We start from the raw sequence: 15,091 nt of genomic DNA, 5'->3' as shown, positions 1-15,091 counted from the left end.
TCTGTCTAATATTACACTTTGTTTAAAGATCAGAAACCAGAGTGGCACATATGCACTAACAGAGGAGCAAAAAAAACAAACCAACCTAACCTTTCACCTGTTGTCTTGAGTATTAATATAAAATCTCACAGCTTTTTAGGACTGAAGAAAGGATCATGTCAATGAACTCTTCAGAATTCTCATAAGGAGTCCCCCATAAGTGAGACTCAAGGAAAGCCCCAGTCCCCAATGATGATCCATCATTAATAAAAACTAACCTTGTGCTTCATTGTCACAGAGTCCCAAGACATATCAATGCTCTTTATAGGTCCAAATGGAGCGAAGGCTTGGCGGATGGTGTCCTCTCCCAACTCATAGTAGATCGATCCCACATACACTCGACACATTATGGCTAGAGCACGCTGCCTCTGAGCCGCCATCTGCAATGGAGAGAGAGGAACTAGCTGGTTAGCTCAGCAGAGGTCACCGTGTCCCTGCAACGCAAAGAAAGAAGAGCCCAACCATCTCTAATCCCATCAATCCCTGCAAGTCAGTGCCAGTCCATTTTCTACCCAGCAGCAGCTCAGCCCAACTGACCTGTCTCACCAAGTGGAGGAAGCAGGTTATTGAATGATGCACAAAATGCCAGGGAAGACAGAGGCAATAAGGATCTCTCACCATGACTCATCTAACCATTTTCTGAGGGGACCCTCAGCAGAACTCTAGTAAGACCACATCTCAAGCAGTGCCAATTGATGGGAAACTAAATTGCAAGGGAGAATCCACTCTAGAACTTAGCAGCAAAAGAACAGCCCAAACTCTACAACGTTTCTCTTGAACTGTATAGGGCTAAGCTGGTAACTGAAGTATAATATTTGCAAAGACCATGTTTTATTGGTGTAAGGAAGAAAAACAGGGGGAATCACTTTTGGACAGGCTAATTTTTCAGGTATTTTATAAACTAGTATTTCATTTCACGCTCAATGGACTTAACTTCTAATCACAAGTATATAGAATGATAAACTATGCAGCAAATCCTAATACAAGCACTCAAAAAATTTTCAGAAAACTATCCAAAACACCATAAACACTTACAAAAAATCCCAGAAATCTTAAAAAACAAAAGACATATTGCTAAAGAGTACACCACCATATTTGTGTACCAAAACCTCCTCATTTTGAGTCAGGACCTGTGCAATGAGGACCACAGTACCTTTTCTCAGTACTTGGAGGCAGAAAAAAACCCCCAAACATCCAGCTGTGTCTATTAAACTGACTTCTCACGTTTCCTCCTTCCAGCATTCTCTCTTTTGGGGCTAGGTCCCCAATGATGTTCTTGCTTTTAGTTTTTCATTTCCTCAAACCCTGTGGCAAGGGCCAGACTTTGTAACCCTCATCACAGCTGTGGACAGGCATTAAAGGGATAATTTTACAATGGGATTTTGCACGTACACACCAGAACAAACTTAAAAGATGTCTTATGAAAATACCTTCATGTACAAATATGTGCATACTTATGGGCAACTCGGGTGAAGACACGCTGAGTTTGGGCAAAGCAAGAGTAGAGTCACAAAGTATGTGCATAGGTTATAAAATACGCACTTATTTGCATATTTCAGCTGCATACATTTACACTTGTTCTTGAGCTTACATAAAAGTACATGGCTGCACTCTGTGATTTCAGCAGATTTTGTGCTGGTGTTTACAACCTCTCTTCCCCCCCCCCCAATTTTGTATATGACTCCCTAAGTTGTGCACGCAAATCAGTGCGCACAGCCTGATCAGTATGGATTTAACAAGCCTAATCAATACTAATACTTGGCAATTAACACCTCATAAATGATGGTAATTACCACTAATTACAGAATACCTTGTGCATCAGTTCTAGTGTGTGAATCTGAAAAGATGGCGTGGCCAGGAGTGAAACATAGGTATTCCTAAAATTTATGCGGACTGTTATAGAACACGCCCGATACATGCACAGCTTAGGCTTTCCTTGGCCTAAATGCGTTTGCCTAGCATGATTCTATAAGGCAGTGTTCTTCAACCGCCAGTCTGTGGACCGGTGCCGGTCTGCAGAAATTTTCTGCCGGGCCACAGGGCTGGCACATCCATCGGGCCCAAGACAGCGTTCTTCCGCCGCCGGTCCACGGTGTAATCAATGCGGTGTCTTCAGGCTAGCTCCCCGAGTGTTGCAGTGCACAAAGCCGTGGGAAAAAGCTCCTACGCACGGCCTGTGCCTGAACTGGAAGCCTTCTCTCTGACGTCGCAACGTCAGAGGGAAGGCTTCCAGATGAGTTGCGGGACGCACCTGAGGAACTGCTGCCTACAGCTTTGTGCAATGCAGCACTCAGGGAGCCGGCCCGAAGATGCTACATTGATCACACAGTGGACCAGCCCAAAGATAACACCGGGGGGCAGGCCAGAAGGAAAGGCACATGAAGGGAGAGAGACAACAACGGTAGGGGAAATGCTTTTATTTTTTTTATTTAGTGATTGATTTGTCTGTTCATGAAAAAATGCATTTGTTTCTTTTCCTCTGGGGTTGTACTGCTTGCAGAGTCTTGCATCTTAGGGTTTGTTTGTAAATATTACTACTTTTAGTTTTTGGTCCAGCATTTGCATGGGGTTATCTGTTTTCTGGTAAGAATGAATGTTGGAAAGCATACAGTGTGTTTTGTGTATTTTAATTTTGTGGTTAACCATTATGTGTTGTTAATACAATTATATTGTGTGCATATATGAAAAGTGGTGTTACAATTAGTACTATTATGGGTGTGGGGTCTGGGGCGGAGATGGGCACGACTTGTTCTTCAACTGCTGGACCGCGGAGCAATGCCGGTCCACAAAATAATTCTTTTATTTCCACCGGTCCATAGGTGTCAAAAGGTTGAAGAACACTGCTATAAGGTATGTACCTGTCACAGAATCGTGCTAAGCGCAGTTCTAGTTGGCTGTGATTTATTTTTTGGGTGCCATATATAGAATATGGTCCAGTGTCTTTGTGTCTTTATAAAATAGCCTTCTTGGACGCCAACTTGGCCTTCCAACCTAGGTGGCATGAACAAAAGGAGGAGAAAGAACAAACACATACTGGATGAATCTGGATTTAGACCTCCAAAAACTGAGAGAAGCTATTATAGTTATCATGGCCTAGAATTTGAAGTCCAAATTAAAATGTGGATATGTTAAGATATTGATGAGAATTTGGTGACTGATTCTACCACTTTTTAAGTATATGGAAGTCTACAAATAAGTTTGCTGGGTTGTGGATTGTTTCAGAAAATGCTTAGTGTACACACCGAGTTTAATTTTGTGGATCTGAGACGTCTCTATTTCGCCTCTCTTCAAAGGGAACATAAGAACATAAGAAGTTGCCTCCACTGAGTCAGACCAGAGGTCCATTTCGCCCAGCGGTCCGCTCTCGCGGCGGCCCATCAGGCCCACTGCCTGAACAGTGGTCTCTGTCTAATTTTACAAATTACCTCTAATTCTATCCCTCTAACCTTACCTCTACTCTTATCTGTACCCCTCAATCCCTTTGTCCTCCAGGTACCTGTCCAGACCCTCCTTGAAGCCCTGTAGCGTGCTTCTGCCTATCACATCCTCCGGTAGCGCGTTCCATGTATCCACCACCCTCTGGGTGAAAAAGAACTTCCTGGCATTTGTTCTATAGAAAATTATTTATCGACCACCATCACTGGTGCTTTTCTTTACAAATGTAATAGCAATTTGTGATGAAAACTAGTGTCTCTTTACACAAGCATTTTAGCTGGATACTTTATTAAAAAGGGCCATTGTCAAAGCTGGTATGACAAAAACAGAAAACATTTATAAATGTGAATCAGCAACAAATCTGTGCAAACTGAACCAACAAGTATGGACTGCCCTGATCCTAACAATTAAGTCAACCATTGCAAAACTGTGCAGGGTTCCTACACTTTACTTTTCCATTAGTCTGAATGTTGTAAAAAAAAAATCACTAAAATGATCAAACATTAGGATTTCAAGAGTCATTGCCTCCTCAAAAATGCTCTCCCCAATACATGAAACCTAACAATTTCAAGTTCCATATTATATTTACCAGACGCATGAGACTTCATACTGCCACCAGAATACGAGTACCTCTAAGTGCTCTCAAGATGCTATTTTATGGAAGGTACTCAAGTGGGATTGTCTATGGTGAGGACAGAGCTCCATGTTCTGGAACGAGAGGAGGGAAGGTAAAAATCTTTGGACTCTGGCAGTCTGGGCACTTTTCCAGGCTAAATCTGTGATCTTAGCAAGAGTTCCACTGTAGTCTCTTACAGAAAAGATTCATTTTATGAATGTCAAAGTAGGCTCTTTTATTTGGAATGGCCATTTAAAATGAATATAATCAAATAAAAAGGACCATGTCTTAGAGAATTCCATAAAGCATGGGACAGGAACTCTCACTATAGCCCACTGTCACCTGACTAACTCCCCCCCAATTCTGAAAGGATGGCCTTCCCATCTATTCCAATATCAGCTGACCCTTCTCCCTGCATCAGAAAGTAGGCAGCTCTATAGAAATTAAATAAGCAATATATGGAAACCACATGCTGTGCTAATTTAGTTCCTCCATACCTACATAATGCAAGAAAAACTAACTGAACAGCAGCCGCCACAGACCCAAGTTGTCTCCTCTGTGCCCTAGGGCCAGCTGCTTTAAATACTGAGATCCTGCCACCTACATGGTCATGAAGGAAAGCTCTGTAACATGGGCAAGAAGAACAAGCTTCTTCACTCATGTCTTATCTAAAGAGGCCATAGGAGGAAAATGGAGTGGGAGTGATGAAAAGCATTGTCAAGGAATCACCTAAACCTTCCCCAGATTTCTAAGGTTATTGAGTATAGCTCTGCCCAGGTTCTCTCCCACCCCCATCAACAATAGCATTAGAGCACAGAATTATGTAGCTGAAAATCCTCAATTCAGGGTGTACCATCTCCTCCCTCTCTTATGGTCTGATATCAGTCTTCCCCCTTTCCCCCTCCTAAGGTCTGGGTTCTTTCTCCTCTTCTTCCCACAATATGGCATATCTCTCCTCTCCTTCCTTGCCCTTCTCCCCCCCTTTGTGGTCTGACATCTGTTTTTCCCTTCCCCTCCCTTAGGAATTCCTACCTCCTCTTTTCTTTCTCGGGTCTGACATGTCTCTCTTCTTACCCCCCCCCATCCAGTGGTCTGACATGTCTCTCCTTTCCTTCCCCTCTTTCTGTGGTCTAGTGTCTTTATCTGCCCCTTCCCTTTCTTTCCCTGCAGGTCTAGGGCATCTTTCCTTTCCTCCCCATCCCCACAATCCAGCACCTTTCTTACCCACCCCTCCAGATTCAGTGCTTGCTTATTCAGCAGTGCTGTAAACTCCTCATGCTTTCGGCAGCATGAGTAACTAAAAACACACTGCCTTCAACAACCCAGAAGCCTTTCCTCTGCAGAGTGAAAGTTTCCAGGTCGCCAAACACAACCACGAAGAGTTACAGCAACATGCGGTGAGCAAGCACAGGATCCCGCGGGGGGCAGGATGACGCCAGATAGGTGTGCAAGTGTAGGGTTACTAGATGTCCAGTTTCCCTGAATAAAATTTCAAAACTTTAAAAGCTGCCCGGACTCCCGACAGAGTCCTCAAAAACAGGACATGTCCGGGGAAATCTGGTAACCCTATTCAAGACCACCCTCCAGGGAGTCAAAAATGCTGCCTTGGTCTAACTATAACTGAGCTTCCCTGAAACTCTCAGCCCAGGGTTACCAGAATTTCATGAAGGAAAATCCGGACCCATGGCTACACCCCCAGGCCCACCCAGTTGCGCCTGCATCACGCCCCATCCCGCCTCCAGCCATGCCCCCAGCTCCACCCGGTTTGTGCGGATGTGGCATGTGACATCACCAGATTGGATCCACGTGTTCGCAGATGCCGTCCTGACGTCGGAAGCTTTTCAAAACCTGGACAAAGTGCTGGGTTTTGAAAAGCTGTCCGGACCCCTTGGACATGTCCTCAGAAGGAGGACATGTCCGGGGAAATTCTGACATCTGGCAACTCTATCCCAGCCCCCCTCATCTGAATATGGAGCCCAGCAGTTTTACAGGAGCCATGAAGTCTGCAGATCCAAGGCTGTTCCCATAACAACATGTCACAGATCCTTGCAGTCCCAATACTCGGGACTGGAGACAGCAGTGATAATCTTAAACCACTGTCATTGATGAAATTTCTGCAATATTCTGACATCCTTTATCACAGGCAGTCCTAGACTTTAGGCGCTGCAACCAGATTGTTGATACAGAGAGCACTACAAACCTTTACACCACACAAGCAGTCATAGAAACATGATGGCAAATAAAGGCCAAATGGCCCATCTAGTCTGCCCATCCACAGTAACTATTATCTCTTCCTCTCTCTGAGAGATCCTATGTGCCTATCCCAGGCTCTCCTTGAATTCAGACATAGTCTCTCTCTCCATCACCTCTTCCAGGAGACTGTTCCATGCATCTACCACCCTTTGTGTAAAAACGTATTTCCTTAGATTACTCTGGAGCCTATCACCTCCCCTTTTTTAAGGAGTTCCCGTTCATGTCAATTTTTCCATAAATCTTTAAAAACTACTCTATTTACCACAGCCACATACGAGCCACCAATAAGGCTGGAGCATATTGTCCAGAACAGCCTCTCCAGACTAACTATAATACCTCACATGATGCATCCACCATGGAAGGCTCTCGCAGCATACTTGTCACAAACTGATGTCTGGCCACCAAGGGTTAAAAAATGAAGACTTGCCTGAGAAATAATTTCACCTTCCAGTCATATAAATGCTTGAAGGCACTCTACCAGAACAGTAGTCTTCTTGGTGATTGCTGTCATTAAATTTTTCAGTGAGTTGGCATGAAAACTCATTCAAGTCCTCTCAAAAGGAAGGCATGGAGCTTGTCCATGAGCTTGGTTAACAACAGGACCTCATTCAGTGCCTCCCATTCAGCAAGCCTAGGGTTACCAGATGTCTGGGAAAACCCGGATGTGTCCTCTTTTTAGAGGACTATCTAGCTTCCCCGATAGAATTTCCAAAACCCAGCAGTTTGTCTGGGTTTTGGAAAGCCCCGAGCTCCATGCGTGACTAGAGGGCCTTCAACAAGCATGTGCAGATGATGTCACATGCATTCACACATGTTGGAGGCCCTGCAGACATGGACTGGAGGTCAGGAAAAAAAAAAGATGAGGCTTTTTGAGGGCGTGGCCAGAGGCAAAACTGTGCAGGTTGGAGGCACAACATGGCAGGGCCATGTATCTGGGTTTGTCCATTGTTAAATACAGTAACCCTAAGCAAGCCCATCTAAGAGAGGGCATGATGGAATAGAAAGGGCTATGGAGGATCTAAACAGAACCTCCAAAATGGGATCCCCATTCCTGGGCACTCCTGCCGAGCTATGGAAATATGGAGAGTTGAGAAGACCAGACCCTGCATTGAAGAGAGCTCTTCCCTGTGAAACAGTCTGACCACAATGAGCAACACATCCTTTAAGAGGGAGCTCCTTCATCCATATCCTTCTCACCCTATACACTCTTTACCAAAAACAGAGCTGGAATTAGGGTCTGCTTGGGATCCAAACCTCCACTGTGAATTCTGACCCTTTTAGATCCACAGGCCTGGATTATAGCAGTGCTTTGGGCCCCAAAATCACCATACAGCTCCAATGGGTGCCACGGTCCACTCACAAAACTTTTCCAGTGCTCTCCTGAAATGGTGAGACCATCACCACCTTGGGCCCCAGGTCCTCAGAGGGACTTATTCCATCTCCTCCCAGGTTCCTTCCCACTCTCCACAAGGAGAAAAGGGAAGTTCCTGACTGATCAATCACTGAAGACTAGACCGGTCAGTCCTCAGAGCATGTGGCATATTTGAGACTGGTGGCAAAATGGCAACCATTCCTGCCAAAACAGGATCATCTGCAACTTCAATAATAGCCAGTTTCAACAGCACCACAGAAGTATCTCATGCTAAAGTGGCCCCCTGTCAGAAATCTAATCTAATCTTCTATTTGTGCATCACGCACTAGATGCTGGTTGCACTGACACGTGGTCCCCAAGTACCCCATAGCACCTGTCATAAGAAACCTCCCCAGCTGCAATGGAGCCCAGGCTTTCTGCTGCTCATGCTATTCCAAAGCTGGTGACTCGTCTCCAGGTTTTGGCCTGGGTCTGTCCCTCTGCTTGCAGCTGCCTACTTATTAATACCCAATTAAAAAACATTAGAAAGGCTCCCCTGTGAACCTTGGTTTATTTTATTATTTTTGAAACTTTTGCGGGTGGGGACTGAGCACTGGGAGAGAAGGGGTAAGAGAAGGCAAACTCAGTCCCTTCCAGCAAAGGCCCCACAAGACTCCTGTGAGCTAGCCTCACAAGCCAACCTGGGGTCAAGGAGAATTGGACATTTGCAAGTATGACCAGGGAAGATTTGAGGACCCATCAACTTATGCAGGCTGTATAACTGTATCCCTGGGGAAGCAGGTCTACACCACAGAAACGAACACTTTCTGCACTTGAAATTGAGATATTCCAGGCTACACCACTCCCTATATTAGTGATGTTAGTGAAATATTTCAAATTCTCTGCCTCCATTTGCTGTAGGGTGGAATCTCCCACCCCTCTGGTCTGGTCTAGCAGGATGAAAAGGAAATGTCTCTTAAATAGAGATTTTCTGGAAAATACTTTCACCTTTAAAATTAGATGTTCTTCATACACAGTTCTTCTAATGATACTAGCTTGTGAAAATGTCTCTTTAGGGGTTGGGAGGGACTGACCTGGCATATCATGAGTCCATAAAAAGAAAATGATTATATGAACATTTTTATCCTAAAACACCTTCCCTCAGTTAGTACCAAGGAGAAGTAGCAGAGATGCCAGAAGATGCTGTTTTCCAATGGCTACGTCCTTAGGTATGAAGAGAGCAGCTAGATGCTTTTACAAATTTCATGTGCAGAAGTAAACAAAGTGACATGCACTTTGAAAAAGCAAAGGAGTTGTATCGTTTTTCTTGTAAGACGCAATGATACAGAAATTTTTCATCTGGAATAGTAACCTAGTGGTTAGAACATAGGCCAAGAACTAGAAAAAACAAGGTTCAAATCCCATTTCCCTTACTAATGCTCTTTTTCACTTTGTTCAAGTCAATGTACCACCTTTCATCAATTCATGTACAAACTTAGACTGAAAGTCTTCTGGGACAGGGAGCTTGCCTTCAGATCAGATTTGGAAAGACAACTAATTAAATCTATAATGAAATGGAGATTGATAATCATTGTTTAAATTCCAAACAATTTAGATTTCCTGGAAAAGTTACAGATAAACTTAAAAAAAAAAGAAAAAAAAAAAAAAAAAAAAGAGGGGGAGTGTAGCCTTACCACAATGGTAGCTTGGTGAATGTGTGCTGCAGAATGCAGATACCAAAATACTAAGTCCGCAGTCTTTCCTGTGGAACCCGGTATTAGTATTTCTCCTATTGAAGCCTTGTAGTATGCAGAGCAGATCCATAGCCTCAGTAGGATCCTTTGCTGGAACAGATAATATGGTAGAAGCCACATCGCTCAACAGATTTTCTCCTGCGGAATAGAATCCTCTGATCATTTAGCATTGCACCCAACATCCTTCTGGTCACCTATTGGTCTGGCAACTAGGGAGACCAAAGACACAGGAATGAAGAGCTGTCTGGGAAAAAAAAAGGTGTTGGCTGCAGGAGTGCCAGCTGCTGGTGCCATAAGTGCTGGGCAAGCAAGTTTAGGAACTGCTTTGCAAACTCCTGGGGAATAGGTACCGAGAGCTGAAACAGACCAGTGACAACTTGGTAAGAATTAACCCCCGTGGCCTCAGGCCTTTACCTGGGATGCTATTTCTTTAATGTAGAACTCAAATTATTCATTAGCCAACACCATAGTGAAAGTTGAAAACAAACTAACTAACTAAAATACCACGGGAACTTCAGAATGCCAGCTGGTATGGCCACCACTTGAATACTGTATGCAGCTCTGATCACCATATCTCAAAAAGATATTGCAGAATTAGAAGAGGTATAGAAAAGGGCAACAAAAATGATAAAAGGTTTGGGACAACTTCCCTATGAGGAGAGGCTAAAGCAGGTAGGGTTCTTCAGCTTGGAGAAGAAACAGCTGAGGTGCGATATGATAGAGGTCTATAAAATACTGAGTGGAGTGGAAAGGGTAGATGTGAATCGCTTGTTCACTCTTTCTAAAAATACTAGGACTAGGGGGTATGCATGAAGCTAAGTAGTAGAAGATTTAAAACAAACCAGAGAAAATATTTCATCACATGTGTAATTAAACTCTGGAATTCATCGCCGGAGAATGTGGTGAAATCAGTTAGCTTAGTACAGCTTAAAAAAGGGCTTGGATAATTTCCTAAAAAAGAAGTCTGTAGCCATTATTGAGATGGCTTGGAGAAATCTCCACTGCTTATTCCTAGGATAAGCAGAATAAAATCTATTTTACTACTTGGGACCTGGGTTGGCCACAGGATACTGAGTTTGATGGGCCTCTGGTCTGTCCCAGAATGGCAATTCTTATGTTCTTATGACTGGGCTCATCTCCAAGCTCTTCCAACTGACAGGAGAAAACCTCCAGTTCTGGACTATAGGTTTATCTGAGGCAGAAAGCAGGCACATTGAAAACTGACAGGGTGGGCTATACAGACTCCTATGTGTACTAACAGAAAGAAGATTATCCAGGTAAGAACCTAATCTTCCATTCTGTTACATAAGCATAGGAATCTATATTGTAGGTGACATACCAAAGCAGTGGCAAACACCTACGATAGGATCAATGAGCCTGCCTGCAAAATTGAGGCATCCTCCCGAGACGCCATGTCCACACTGTAAAGTCTTGTAAAGATAAGGAGAGTAGACTAACTAGCTGCTCTACAGATCTTTTTGCACTGCCCTGGTCTCTGCCCAGGAAGCCACACTTCTAGTCAAATGAGCTTTGAGAGAAACAGGCGGCTGTTTGCTACAAGCAACATATGTTAATGAAATTGCTATATGAATCCATCTGGCAATAGATGCCTTGGAAGTTAATCTGCCTCGTCATGACTGACTAGTTAAAAGACAGACAGACAATTGGAAAGACAAAAGTAATTTGACCTGTTATAAATAGTGGATTAAAATGCTCCATATGTCCAGTCTCTGTAATGTCTTAATTTGCTTGGCCGAACCCATAGCCTGAAAGGTGGGAAGACCTCTGGGTTGAAGTGAAATGTTGAAAACCTTTGGTAGAAAGGAAGGTACCATGCTGAGGACAATTTCTACCTCCGTGATCCTGAGGTATGATTTTCTGCACAAGAGTGCCTGAAATTCCGAGATACTTCTCATTGAGACTATTACTACCATAAACACTGCCTTCACCATGAGATCCAGCAGGGATACATCTTGAAGGGATGCATACAGAGGTTTAAGATTCCACATCAGAAAGGGCTGCTGTACTGGAGGCCGTAATCTGAGCACCCTTCAAAAAGCTCTGAAGCACAAGAAGCCTATAACCCAGGGTTAGGGAACTCCGGTCCTCGAGAGCCGTATTCCAGTCAGGTTTTCAGGATTTCCTCAATGAATATGCATTGAAAGCAGTGCATGCAAATAGATCTCATGCATATTCATTGGGGAAATCCTGAAAACCCGACTAGAATACGGCTCTCGAGGACCGGAGTTCCCTACCCCTGCTATAACCTGTACTTTAAGAGATGCTGCCGCAAGGCCTTTCTCTAGTCCAGCCTGGAGAAATGCAGGAATCACTGGGATCAGAGTTTTGAAGGGCTCCACCTTATCCTTGGTGCACCAGAGCTAAAAAGTCCTCTAAGTCTTAGAGAAGGCTGCAACATTCGAAGGCTTTTGTAGCTTGGAGAAGAGTAGAAATGACTACCTCCAAACATCCTTTGTGTACTAAGGCTGAGGACTCAACAGTCATGCCAAGTGGATTTATTCCTCAGTAGCTCCATATGAACTGGTAGCTTGATGCATCTTGTCCTGTTGGAGCCTTACTAGATTCACACAGCAAGGCCAATCAGGGGCTACTAAGAATACAAGCATAGGCCATGTAAGAAACACATAAGCAGCTTCTCTCCTAACCAGGGTTGAACCAACGCATCCAACCCTGTGCTTCCTGGTTTGTTTCTTTGACTGTAGAAGCAATTCGCCTTCTTGTTTTTGGCTGGAGCCAACAAGTCCATCGCCTGACTTCCCCAGCATTGCACAATAAGGTTGAGCATTCTTTGGAAAAAGAACCATTCTTCTGGGTCTAGAATAAGCCGACTGAGAAAGTCAGCCTGCGCATTTTATTTAATTATGCCACTGTTCTAACTTTTTACACCACTGTTATAACTTTTAGATTTTAGATTACTTACGTACTCCTTCAAATGTAATTGTATTCCAGATCGAATGCTTATTACCTGCATCTCAATCACTAACTATATGTATCTTTGTTGTAAACCGCTTTGAACTTATGGTATAGTGGTATATAAGAAATAAAATTATTATTATTTTCCAATCTTGTTACGTGGGCTGTGGAGAGTGCCTGAAGATGAGCCTCCACCCACCTGAACATCTGTGCTAGTGCTGCCCAATTCAGACAAAAACTTTTTGATTCAATTCACCCTGTTGAATCAATTTTTAAATTCAATTTTAAACATTTTATTTAACCAAGGCAGTATCATGTCAAAGATAGGAACAAGCACTTTCATTGGGACTCTTTCTTGATGGAGGTGTTAAATCACAAAACCAATACTGTTTATTATAAAATTTACTATCCCACTTATCAAACTGTGTGTCATAAGAACATAAGAATTGCCGCTGCTGGGTCAGACCAGTGGTCCATCATGCCCAGTAGTCCGCTCACACAGCGGCCCTTAGGTCAAAGACCAGTGCTCTAAATGAGTCCAACCTGCATACGTTCCAGTTTAGCAGGAACTTGTCCAACTTTGTCTTAAATCCTTGGAGGATGTTTTCCCTTATAACAGACTCCGGAAGAGCGTTCCAGTTTTCTACCACTCTCTGGGTGAAGAAGAACTTCTTTACATTTATTTGGAATCTATCCCCTTTTAACTTTAGAGAGTGCCCTCTCGTTCTCCCTACCTTGGAGAGGGTGAACAACCTGTCTTTATCTACTAAGTCTATTCCCTTCAGTATATTGAATGTTTCGACATACATATTGGTCTAATCCAGTATGGCTGTTCTTATCTTTCTTTTAAAGTACTCTCTTCCATTTTTTTTTCTGCCTCTTATCCACTCAAATGTAACTCCTGCTTTATTCCTTTTCATTTTTTTATCTAATCAACTTTCTATCCCCTTCTCTTATCCTCTAGCTTTCACATTTCCCCTCTTCTTATTCCCTTTTATCTGTTCCCCATTACATTTCTACCCTCTGTACTCATTCTCCTCTCTCGCATCTCCTTCACAACTCTCCACATGGATCCATTTTTAGCATTCTCCTCCTTGTCGTTTATTCCACCCATGTAACCCAGCATTTCCTTCCTCTCTTTCTCTCCCTCCCACATCCAACATCCTTCCTTTCTGTCCTTCTGGATCTGTCAATATCCATTCCACCTTTCCCTTCTGGACCTGTCCATATCCCTACCATCTTTCCCTATCGGTAGCATGGAATATTGCTAACCTTGGATTTTGGCCAGGTACTAGTGACCTGGGTTGGCAACCGTGAGAACAGGCTACTGGGCTTGATGGACCATTGGTCTGAACCAGTAAGGCTATTCTTATGTTCTCATCTATCCTCCCCCCTCTGCTATCTCCCTCTTCCACCAAGTCCATCTTTCCCTTCCCTTTTTCTCCCCATCCACCAAGACCATCTCTACCTCTCCTCCTTTCATACCCTCTGTACCATCTCTCCCTGACCCCCTTTCATCCCTTTTGCCATCTCACCCTCTCCTGCCCCCTCTATCTTCACCAAAGTCCATCTCTCCCTGTCCCCCTTCTAGCTTCTCTGTCCTCCCTATCCATCTCCCAAATCTTTTACTGGTTGGCTCTCTCTACTGCACCCCTTCTCGGCATCTAATCCTTTCACCCTTCTCCCCCAAAATGGTATTTTTCCAATCCTTCCTCCTCTCCCCCAATCTATCTTTAATTTGTTGTCAAATTTGCCAGGCAATGATAGCGATTCACAGAGCTACCCTGCCGCCAGCCCCGATGCCTCTCTCCTCTGCAGCCCACCCTCTCTGACATCCTATTTCCCCTAGGCCAGGCTGCAGTGGAGACAAGACTAGTCAGAGTAGTTCTGTGAATAACTACCGCTGCCCAGCAACAACTTAAAGGTCGATGCAGGGGAGGGAGAGAACATAAGAACATAAGAACTGCCATCTCCGGATCAGACCCATGGTCCATAAAGTCCGGCGATCCGCACACACGGAGGCCCAGTCAGGTATACACCTGATGTAGTTTTAATTACCCATATCCCTCTATGCCTCTCGTAAGGAGATGTGCATCTAATTTGCCTTTGAATCCTAGCACAGTGGATTCCTTAATAACCTCCTTTGGAAATTGGGGGGAGGTGAAAGAATTATATGTCGGAAAGGGGTGCGGCAGAGACAGCCTAAAGGGTAGAACTCTATACAGAAAGACGGGGAGTTGAGAAGAAGCCAGGGAGATGTGGGCTCACCTTGCCATCAATCTGCCACTCGATCTGCCATCGATTTGCCCATTCAGGCCTTTCCTCTGCAAAGTCTTTCCTTCTGATGTAACTTCCTGTTTCACAAAACAGGAAGTTACATTAGATGGAAGGACTCCAGCAGAGGGAGAGTCCGAGCAGGTCTCTGCAAAATAGATCAGCAGCGAGGGGGCTAGTGCCAGTGCTAATGAATCAGTGAGTCTGTTTTTTTCTGAAAATGAATCAATTCAAATCAATTCACCCAAAGTGAATCGGTGAATCAATTCAAATTAGGCACCTCTAATCTGTGACTCCAGACATAACGAAGCACTCTTGGTGCCCACTTGTCTGTTAACATGCACTACTGCAGTAGCATTGTCCGAGAACATTCAGACTGCCTTGCTTTCCAGATCTTTTTCAAGAGTCTTTAATGCTAGCCAAATGGTCTGCAGT

At 44.0% G+C, this 15,091-nt stretch overlaps 1 protein-coding gene across 6 annotated transcripts in view; it reads right to left on the bottom strand.

Annotated features, from left to right (window-relative positions):
- PUF60 (poly(U) binding splicing factor 60) overlaps positions 1-15,091 on the bottom strand; it is a 257,544-nt gene that overhangs the window by 85,736 nt on the left and 156,717 nt on the right. For 5 of the 6 annotated variants that reach the window (XM_033933257.1, XM_033933258.1, XM_033933260.1 and 2 more), the window contains one exon: positions 258-419. In XM_033933257.1, coding sequence (XP_033789148.1) covers positions 258-419 — 162 coding nt within the window. Of the gene's footprint in view, positions 1-257; positions 420-9,388; positions 9,584-15,091 lie in introns of those variants that run through there. The other variant, XM_033933259.1, reaches the window with a different exon arrangement.

Source organism: Geotrypetes seraphini, chromosome 2 (assembly GCF_902459505.1).
Source record: "Geotrypetes seraphini chromosome 2, aGeoSer1.1, whole genome shotgun sequence".
NCBI lineage: Eukaryota > Metazoa > Chordata > Amphibia > Gymnophiona > Dermophiidae > Geotrypetes > Geotrypetes seraphini.
Note: the sequence above shows the minus strand (reverse complement) of the source record. Positions and strands in the feature narration are given on the sequence as shown.